Here is an 11,424-nt window from a genome sequence, read left to right as displayed (position 1 = left end):
CTATGTTCACTCACAGACAGACATTTGTTAGGGATACAGTCTAGAAAAAAATATTAGGTATGTTTTTTATAACTTGGTGAAAGAACAGTCACATTTACCTCAGCACCATTTAAACAGCAAAGAAAAGAGAATACAAACAAGAAACTCAACTCACCTTGTATTCATACCATAAAGCCAGCGCTTAGCCTGGAGGATGAAAACTTTGAATTTACTCACACTGTTTACATAACATTATAAAACAAAAAAGAGCTGGAGCGAGATCAAGGCAGAATGAAATAAAAATACAATCTGGGAATTCAGCAGCTGAGTATAAATGACTACCTCTGATACCCACTCACAGGGAGCAATGGCCAGTATTCCTGAGTTTGGTCAGGCTTAACACACCTCTAGTAACTGAGGTGAACGGTCTCCATCAGATGCCAGACTCAGCGGGTGGCTTCCCTGATATTGGGAAATGTCAGGGAACCTTAATAGTAGGTTTTGCCAACAGCCTTTCCTATAATTATATTCTTAATACTATAAGCTGAAAAAAACATACCTCATAAAACTGAGGATGAAAGCACTGACAAGGAGTAGCATTTACCTAGGCCTCCATTAACCTGCATGTAGGTGAAGTTGTCTTATCTGAATGACGTCTGACTTCATTAGTGCTGTTGTTGTTTACTCTGAAACATACGCCAGTGAAAGGACTAGATTATAGCTTTGTGGGAGAACAATCACAACAACTGTTTGTGATGCCAATTTTTTTACAAAAATATGCAGAAGGCCAGAATGTCCTTCCTTTAAAAAAAAAAAAAAAAAAAACAACCCACAAAGGAAGACCAAACATTAAACAAATCACATACAGAGACTTAGGAAAACAAAATTATTAAGGAATTTCACCCTCAATATTTAATGAGAGGAATAAAGTTACTGCTCTGCAAGGAAGGTTTTGATGAGCTACCTTCAGACTTAGTGTCCAAGCACGCATACAGATCCTGAGAAGCCACAGCACTTTCAGAACAGCCACATGGAGTCCATATGCTTTTACCAGCTCTGTCACTAGCTGGAGGCAGCTGTATCAGAGCCTTGCAATCAGGAACTCCCTGTGTTTGTGATGATGCCATATCTGATTCCTTACTTCCTGAATATAAATAGTTTCATTCTGAAGGACAGCCAGTCAGATATTTATCATAATTCCATGTTGCTATATTTAAAAAAATAGATGCACAGTTTGTCATGCATAACTTTCAACAGGAAATATTTTCAGTCTGCGGCACCATAACTCCTACTGACCGATACAGCATTCGTATCTCCTATAGTGTGTATTTTATGATGGCTATCCAATGTAGTGTTGATCATTTAAAAATACCTGGATGAAAAAATGACTATTAAGTATGAAGAGTATTTTGATTATTTTCTTTCTTATGATTTAATTGCTTATCAATAAATGACTAGTGAATTTAGACAGTGCTTCAGCTGGTAATGCTGCTTACAGCCTGTGAACAGAACTCCCATAATGGTGGTTGGTTTTGCAAAACAAAGTTTTAACTGTATTATAGAAAGCAGCAAGTCCCACAACTTCTGTGATTTAATTTCATTTTACTGATAGCCTACAATAAATAATTCTGCTGAAATTTAACTTTTATATTTGCAAAAATATACTGAATTTCTGAAGACTAAACCCTACCCAGTCAGGGCTGGTATAATTCTACAGTCCATCTCTAGAAATTATGAAATTATTTCCACCTGGAAATTTAGAAAGGCCAAGTGTAGAAAAATAATAGTAAAATGAAAAAGCATAAAAATCCAAACTATTCTAAACTCAGTTATTTGTGGGAAAGCATTCAATCAGTCTTGAGTTTGTTTTACTTTCCCATCAATTATTTCTTTATTTGTGTGCAAACTGGTCACAGTTAATAGAAAAGTTATCACTGGCAGCAGTAAGTTTGAATTACGTACTTACTTAACACAATTTCTTAGTTACGTTAAATTACATATTTGCTTAGCTGCTCAGAAAAAAACCTCCAGCAGCTCGTGTCACTATAAAAATGCCATAAAGTAAAGATGGAGAAGGTCTGAAACTTCTGCTAAGAAAACTAATTGAACTGTAAATAAAAGCAAAGTAACAGAAATTTTAATGTTATGTTGAAATGTTAAGAAATTTCTGAAATGATGTTTCTACATACTAGGTTTTTGTTTTATTTTAAACTAAGGAGACAGTTAAAAATGTTTTTTAACTAAAGCAATATACAACTAAAGATATACAACATAACTAAAGAACATTATAATTTCCCTTAGCAGTAGAAATTCTGCTCTCGGGTCTGCACACTGAGTTTCAACCTGAGCTGCTTCTAGGAAGTTGCACAGATTATCACAGTGAGGACCTACAGCCCTGCAGACAGAGGCTGGAGATAGGTTCCCCTATAAGAACAGTTTGAGACTTATATTATTATTTAATATCTTTCAGGAAGAAAAAATTCTATCAGAATAATTGCTTTTATTCATCCTTTTACTTTAGCTGTAATGACAGCAAGTATTAGTTGATTCACAAACATTACACCTTCAATTATCGGTATTTGAACATATAAATACAGTTACATTCTTTGGAATCTGTGAGTTTGTTCTGCTAGAGAGTTAAAAGGTGAGAAGGTCATTCTCCTGTGTGCACTTTGAAAGGTTTTCATTACACATTTTTCCATAATCAGAAACCTTGATAGAAGGTCTCATAGAATACCCATCAAAATAAACAGGAGTTTTAATCTCCCCATAGAGTGACAAAAGCTATTCACTCGTCCTAAGAGGGGAACATCCTGTGTGGCAGCAGATGTATCTGCAAAGTTCTCTAAGAATATATATATATATATATTTTTTTTTTTTGTAAAAAAAAAAAAAAACCAAACCACAATACTTTTGAAAGACAATAGTGACAGCCCACTCAGCTACAGATGTGCACTGGCTTTAGTCTCCCTTTCCTGTTAAGCAGGTGTACTTTTTGCATCTCTTCCTGTTCGCTTCCTAGCTTCCCAAAAATATGCTAACAATTCTGACAATTTTAGCAAAAAGTTATTATCGGTGAATGCTTTCAAGTGCAGCTTACTTGTTTTTCCTAACTTTTGGGATATGCAAACACCAACTTTGCGTTTTAAGATAACACTGATGATAAAGAAAAGATCCAAATGCAGATCTTAAGCCTAATTCAGTCAAATGACCTGCTAGAAACTGAGAGTGAGGCAGGCTGTTTTGAAGTCAAAACAAACAGTCGTGTTTGGTTATACAGCATTTCTTAAGAAAGGCATCTTGTACTTCATTAGCAGATAATGTGGCATGTTATTAACTGATTCTAGTGGTGTTCTTGAAATATACTGTATAAATCATGAGTAAACAGTAAATGAAATTCATATTTATGAAAACACAGTTTTCTTCCAGATTTTTTATACCTTTCAAAAATAAACATTATTTCTTTCCTGTAAGTTAGAAACAACCAAATGCACATCTCTCTCTCAAGCTTCCCTGGCGTATGTCACAGACAAGCTTAAGATGCACTAGAAATATAACACAGAATTGCTGTTAAGTCTTCAAAAGCCTTTCCAGACAGGTTTAAAATTTGGTGTTTAGAAGTTCCGTTGAAATTCTTGACTTCATCCTGTGCTGATGTCACCTATAAAGATCTCACAGCAGCTGCTGGTGGAAATAATTGATAAGCTGTGTTCAGGAGCAAAGGTTAACCAGTAGGAAAGAAAAGCATTTTTCCTTTTCATGGAAATGGATGCAGTACACTATGCCAGTATCTCTTCTGTCTAGTCATGACTCAGATGCTTGTATATTGCTTTCATTCTAACATTATTCATATAGTAGCAATCCAAGTACATTTTTCTACATTAGTCGTAGGTTTAACATAGTATTATGGCATATATATGGCGTATAGTCACTCAAGCGTTTAAGTAAAATGCAGCAGCTCTTTAATAACCAGACCACAAGCCATCCCACCCTGAATATTTACCAAGGTGCCTTCAGCAGGCAATTATTCCACTTAGATTTGGCTGTGTAGGGAAAGAAGTGCCCCAAACACACAAAACAGTATTTTTCGTGCTTTTTGTATGATGTTTATAGGCATTTTAGTTGTTAATAAAAATTACAGAAAATAATAGGTTAAATTCATGTCCATATAAAGTTATATAAAGAATTTTATTTTTTAAATGAGTTATACAGATGAGAATTATAGAAGTTGTTACATATAGCTAAGAAGCTGCATACTTCTATTAGTTGAATATTTCCTTCTGAATAATTTCAACTTCTTTTGAGCTTTTAGGTTTTTTTTCTTGGAAGGACAAGGGTAGAGAGAGAAAAGGAGGAAAGAGGCAATGTCTGAAAAACAGTCCTTACTCATTTGCAATGTAGATAACTTTGTGCTTCTCAATTACATCTATGTCATGCTCCAGTTGCTTCATCTGTGATTCCAGCTTTCCTTTATACAGCTTCTTGGGTATAGTGTCTATTTCTACCGAAAGACACTGAAATTCGTGATACACTTCCTCCCAGTTCTTTTTCAGCCCCTAGTGCCATTACAAGAAAAGGGAACACATGAGAAAAATGTAATTAGTTAAAAATGATATGCACATAAATCACTTTTTCTTTTTGGTAAAATTGCCTTTGATTAAGTGCCACTGCAATGTTAAAATAATATAAATGCAAGGGTAAAGTTTAATAATCTTAAATAATTGGACAAAATTAATTAAATGTGTAAAAGTCAAGGCAGCCGCAACAAAAATAATTTGAATTCATTTTGATGTAATATAGAGAATGGTTTTCAAAAAAACCCTGTGCTTCTGGAGGAAAAATTTAGTCTTTAAGAGGTAAGAACTAAGCAATAATAAAACAAGTGAATGGAGGAGGAGCTACAAAAATACTAAGTTGAAGAAAGTGTATCAGTGTGACTAACACAGTGATCAACAGTCAACTCCACAGCCTAGCAGGAACTCAAGGAAGACTTCTACATTTCACTCCCAGTCCTCTGCATCTTCAAGGAAAACTGCACAAAGTTAATAGATTGACTCTTCCTTTTTCTAAGTAAGAGACTTCCTATATTGTCAATCTACAGGCAATCAACTTTGCTCGATTATATCTTAATTCCGGTATGTTTACTGAGGAACTATTAGGATTCATAAAAACTGCCTCAAAACTCATCACACAGTTGACTGCTTTTCTCAAAAAGGCAACAGGAATTAATTTAGAAACTTCACTACAGAAACCACCTCCCCCGTAAACAGCAACCTGGCTACTGTGGATACCCCTACATAACATGTGGAGCAACTGACCTTAAGAAATCACAAGAATACCAATACTTGAAACTTGAGCCCAAATTCAATGGAAGTCTCACACAGTTTACACCACCAGCAGCATAATTTCCAGTAACAGAGACCCTCCTAAGACCATGGGCACTTAGCCGATCCCAAAATATTTAAACTTTTAAGAGCTACTTTAAATCAATTCCAAATAATTTCATTCTCTTCGTAATTTACATCTACAAGAACATCCACAAGCCACTTCTTTGTCATTTGAACTAAAAATGCTGTTACTGATCCTAGCTCCTGTTTAAATAAATTACCACCTCTCGAGTGCTGTTACACAAATAAGCACTAACGTGAACTGCATCTGTCATACATAAAAGCCCAGGACTAAAACTCTCCCTCAAAAACAAACAAACAAAAACCACAAAAACACACCAAAAAATCAACCTATGTAATCATCTGAAACATAACCCTGTTAATTCAACATCTACTTCTTTTTATGGTATTATTTCACTTTAGAAAGACTTGTGCAATAAAAACTTTCTGGAAGACAGTATCCTAGACAGCTTGGCAAATAGAATTTTCCAGTCATAGTTCTACACATACATCACAGTTTAGTGCTATTCTCTGTTTTTGCCACATTCAAAAGCATGACCGTATGTTTTAGGCAGTGAGGTCACAAGATGAAGACAGAAACTGCCAATAAGTGCAGCAATAATACCATACATCAGAAAAAAAAAAACAACCTGCTATTAAAAAAAAAAATGTTTTTTTATGACTCACAAGTAGAGAGTCAGAACTATCTCCAGATCCATATGTGTGATCTTTTGCATTTCTCTGAAGCTTCACTGAAATTCCAAATCATTATAAAGGACACAAATCTAACAGAATTGAAAACTGGGGATAGATCAACTCCCTTCAGCTTAATTTACAACCGTTCTATAGCTCCATCTAGTGAAAAAGTAGGCAATTCGTTTGTTTTGCTTAAAAATTGAATATACGTTTATTATTAATATGGACTTACATTGCCTTATTAATCTTATGTACATTTTACTAACTACAGTAAAACAAAATATGCACCTGCAGAAGACATTTCCTTTCTTCATCAGATAGCTGTTTCATGGCTTTTTTCTTGAGACACTCCAAGACACTGGTTTCATATTCTTTCTGAGCTTTCTTCATTTCTTCACTTCTCTGTGTTACATATTTTGGCGTAACACCATAATCCTGTAAGGGCAAGAAAAAAGTGTCTTAATGTGCTTTTAAGAAGAAAACAAAGACATACCTGTCAGATATAGTACAACGCATTTAGAAAGACAATTTGAAATGGAATTTTGTGCCACTGATCAATGGAATCTTAAATCACCATGCTCTTAGAAGTATCAAATGTGATCCTCTTTGTAGTCTGAGCAAAACATATAAACAATTTCCTTCTTTTTTTTTTCATAACCTCAGAAGAGAATCCAGAAACCAAAACATTTATTTATACAAACTGATGCTTGAGTGAAGTCTGAAATTTGTTAATGACAGCAGACTATTTAAAATGTTCTTACATGGTGTCAAGTTCTACTGTCCACATTCCTTGCATACTTTCTTTGAAAGGTCTTCCTGAATCCCAATTTCTGCTAAACTTTTGCATGCCAAAGATTTTGCACAATGTTAACTAGAGAGGAATGACAGACTATCTCATAGTAGCTATGGCAGTTTTGTGTTTCTGAGAGGAAAAACGTTTTCTGAATATCCCAGATGCACTTGGGGATCACACAGAATATACCTTCTTTCAGCCAAATGCTAAATGATTCACAAGTTTTTCAGTGCTGAGTACTACTCCTGATTATGTTAGCCATGCAAAGGTTCTGCAAGGACTGTTGCTTCATTTTTCTGCATCTTCCCTGTCATAAGCTATGTCATATGTCATACCATGTCTCTTTTTGCATAACATTCGGTCATGAATGAACCGCTCTTGTCCTTCTCACATTCTCACTCTTGCTCCCCTTACCTATGTACTTGCCACACTGATTTCTGTTCCTTCATTAAACTGTAAACTTTTATTAACACACTTCAGTTAAAATACCTTTTAGAAGGTTAGCAGGGCTGTTGACAACAATGTCCTCACCCCACTTTGCTCAGCGGACCCTATCTTTCCTCCAGCACCTCGCAAAGACTGTTGCATGAGCATAAGCTGAAGAAACCGGTTCTTTGTGTCCCTATTGGATACTCCGTGAGTTCCCAGTGCAACACAGAACACATCTGTTATTGGTTTAGAAGCAACGTTCTGCCAAATTTTTTCTGAGACCATTAGCAAGTGAGTATAGAGCAAAGGCGAGGCAGTACTCTACTGCCAGCAATGTCTCCTTGATGAATTTCATAGGTCTACGACAAGCAACAGTGGTATCTAAACATCTCAAAAAAATCTTAAACATCTAATAGGAGAATGAAATAGCGAATCTAAAATAGGCAACACTACTAGTACTGTCACTATAATTTAATAAAACTTACCTTTTTTTTAATATATTTTGGAACAAGTCCTGAAGTTTCAAGCAAGTATTTGTCTCCCTGTCTTCTATCAACATAAATATGTTGAGGCTTTTTAGGCAATCCTGTGATAGCAGCAACTGCATTTGTTTTTATAAAATTCTTTTTACTCTGAATTCCCATAACTGGGCGATCTGTCCTCCGTGGTACTGATAATGCAGGCAATTTCTTACCCTCTTGTTCCTTTTTTCCTGTGAATTGAGCATGTAAACATTCTCAGCAATAGCCTTAAATAGCTTTGCAGTTTAAAAAGAGAAAAATTATGTACAAAATTACAGAGAAGTACAAAGCAGCTGAAACTACACTGAAAGGATTGACTGGGATTGTACTGTAAACTGGGAAGGTACTATAATGAAAACTAATATGCTTGTCAGGAATAATTGAAGCATATGTAGCTTAGGAAATCCTATGTTGTTTTGTACATAAGTTTTCCATATAACATGCCACTCATTACCTCTTAACTGTAGTAGCACAGAACTTATTTCAAATGCAGTTAAAACTGCTTTTACCAGAGGTCCTCATTGTCAGGACTCTTGAGCACAGCAGTAGGCCCTAATGGTCCCGACCAGCCTCATTTAGTGCACCTCATTTCAGCCCAGCCCTAAGCTGTCAGTCCCTACCTCATCTAGCTCTCAGGTGTGCCTGCCCTTAGCCCTCTCTTGAAGTGCCCTGTGGAATCAGTAGATGGACCCAGCCTGCTACCCTGTCTTGCCTGACGGTCACTAGGCCACTGACAAGGCTCGTTTTCATCACTGCCCTGCTCTGCTTTCATGCCTCTGCTGTGCTGGGCCTGCTCCTGTTGGTGAGGTCATTTTTAGGTCGCCCTTAATTCCTGGCCTCCCTTAGGGAGCTGCCCTGCTCCTGCTCTTCCATAATATTGCTTCTCACCATCCTTTCTCCAAAGAATGCGGGAACCCTTCCTCTTTAGTGTGATCTTCTCTCCAACACTCCAACAGAAAGTTGGTTGTCTCCTGAGTAGTGTCAATTCAGTTGAGTAATGAAAGACAATTCATTTCCCACCGTATTTCCCAACAGACAGAACTCCAACTTAGGGTCATTAATATGTAAGAGTACATTCCTACAACAGCTGGCTTCCTGACGCTGACCCCATGAACCAGTGCTTTTCTGAGTTTGTTTTGAAAGCTTGCCATAACTTAATACTGTAAAACACAGACTTAAATCTGTTTCTCTAAGGACATCGTTTTGAAAAGATGATCTCTGAAGCTTCTCAGTGAGCAGCACTTGCTCACCCTTATCTGCGTAACAGTGGTGCACACTTGATGTTTTGGGACCCTTTGCTTCTTCTGTGGCCAGTAACGTACTTTTGTTAAAATGAATGCCAGAAACCAGTAATACAACCAGATGCAGTGGAAGATTAGAAAACATACCTTTTTTTAAGGAATTACTTACTGAGTAATCAAACTCTCTAAGAATGACATTAACCTAGACTTTAGGGAAAAAAAATAAATTCAATCTTTCTGCTTTGTCTTTGCAATCTACTTTTTAACTAGATAGATCAAACCCAATTTTCAAGACGGCATAGGAATCATAAACAAAATGCCATAATCCCACACAGACAGATGATAAATGGCTAAGTTCCAAGTGATGAAAGTGCTGTGCATAAAAAAGAGGTCAATAAGCAATGTAAGTTTTCTGAGGTAGGTATGAAACTCCATTCAACAAAAGTATAAGAACTTTCTGAGTTAAAGATTTAGCTTCTTCTCAAGATCCGTTAGGATCTAATCACAGCAATGAGATTACTGGTCTGAATGGTAGCTATGATGTATCATAGCCATTCTGAGGCTACGGTACATCAACTCTAAATGAAAACACACAAGTACCTGTTGTTTTTAATAAGTCCTGAATTAGCAAGTTGAAATAAAAACATTGTAAGTTGTTTTTCTGAGAAAAATGGAGCAGAGTGCTGAATGCCAAAACATAGCCAGTTTGTAGTAGTTAACAGAAATTTTACAATAGAAGTGCATAAAAGGAACATTAAGGACCACTCCAAGTTATTGGTGAATCAACCTTATTTCCTATGCTCATCTAAAACATTAGTGCAGTAATTTAACAAGTTATTGAGCTTGAAATCATTAATGATCAGATGCCATGACATTCCAGTATACTGAATATTGTTCAGCTTTCCTGAAAAAGAGATCACCTTATGGAGAAACCACCTACGATACCTACAGGACCTCAGGGACCAAACCTACCTTAAGGTTCTGATAATCCATATTGCCTGAGGCATTAAACCTCCAAAGGCTCCTGTCGTAGCCTGCATTTTTAATACTAAAGTCATTTGCACGTACCACACATGTTTTGGTGCTGACTCGCATGTTCCCTTAGATGGCATTTTTTCAGTATAGTACTTTAAGCTTTTCTGCTTTATTTTTCCAGTCTAAAAACAATTCCAAGCTAAAACTTTATATTTCAATTACAAATTCTGACAGAAATGTACTTACAACTCCAGCTGTGCTGAAGTCATTGCAGCCTTGTAGAACTGGCCATGAAGCAGAACAAAAGAACTTCTTATATTCTGAATTATGAATTGTGCCTGAGGATACGATGGTGGAAAACTGGCTCTTTACAATCAAATATTCCAGTTTTCTTATTACTGTGATACGCAGCTCTCCAAAAAACGTTCTACACTTTTGGACAATGCCAGTCAATTTAATGCCATAGGATTAAGAGCCGAAAGTATATACAAAAATACTGAAAAGCTGTATGTTGGTGATGATCAAGACAGACACATATATTTACCTATGTATCTTCAAGCACTACAAACACTTAGTTCACTTTTAATATGCCTGCTAATATTATACACTTGAATATTAATGATCAGTTGCAGGAAAGAATGACATACAAATCTAAATTATGTAACTGTAAATTCAGATATCAGGAGGATGGAACACGCTATCAACACATCTTCAATTTTTAAACAGCAGCAGCTAAAAAAGAGCACATTGCATTTCACGAGATCAGTGCTCAGACTTACTTGCTGGTAACTTGGGTTCCTTGGAATGTTTCTTCAGAAAGTTTTTTGGAGACGGCACCGCAACTTTTGCTGGCCCCATAGTTTTCCACTGCGCTTTACTTTGCTCTATTTCAAGTTTCACAGATGGCCTAAATGTTGATATATACCTTTGATGTTAAAAAACAGGCATGAAGGAGTTAGTGGTCAGAAAACGTCTAGAAATATTTCTTCGAAGAATACACATTTTTGCAGAAGATCACAACAACAGACCGAGCTACTTCGTTTTGTGTCTTCCCAAAAGCCATCACTGCCATAACCTCAGCTCAGCTCTGCCCCACGCCGACAACCCATACCCGCAAGCTTTAGCGCCTTGCCGCAACCAGGCACAGAGCCGGCAAGTGGCGCTTTACATCCCCACGTACCTCGGGGGTTTGACGGGCTTCTCCTCCAGCCGGGGCAGGAGGTTATAGACACTCTCCTGGGCCGCCATCCTCCGCCCGCTCCCGCCTCCCACCCGTCGCCTCAGGCTGCAGCCGGGCCGACCACGGCCCGCGCGCTGTTGTCGCTGCCGTCACCACGGAAACGCGCTGCTAGGCAACAGCGCCGCGAGACGCGGGGCTACGCCGCCTCTCCCCCGCCCCTTCG

At 37.2% G+C, this 11,424-nt stretch overlaps 1 protein-coding gene across 1 annotated transcript; it reads right to left on the bottom strand.

Annotated features, from left to right (window-relative positions):
- ENKUR (enkurin, TRPC channel interacting protein) lies at window positions 4,149-11,380 on the bottom strand. Its single transcript, XM_021388036.1, has 5 exons — window positions 11,202-11,380; window positions 10,801-10,946; window positions 7,770-7,996; window positions 6,351-6,497; window positions 4,149-4,535 (listed from the first exon to the last, which is right to left on the bottom strand). Exons 1-5 carry the CDS (start codon window positions 11,267-11,269, stop codon window positions 4,362-4,364), a joined length of 762 nt encoding a protein of 253 aa, XP_021243711.1. The 5' UTR covers window positions 11,270-11,380; the 3' UTR covers window positions 4,149-4,361.

This window comes from Numida meleagris, chromosome 2, assembly GCF_002078875.1.
Source record: "Numida meleagris isolate 19003 breed g44 Domestic line chromosome 2, NumMel1.0, whole genome shotgun sequence".
NCBI lineage: Eukaryota > Metazoa > Chordata > Aves > Galliformes > Numididae > Numida > Numida meleagris.
Note: the sequence above shows the minus strand (reverse complement) of the source record. Positions and strands in the feature narration are given on the sequence as shown.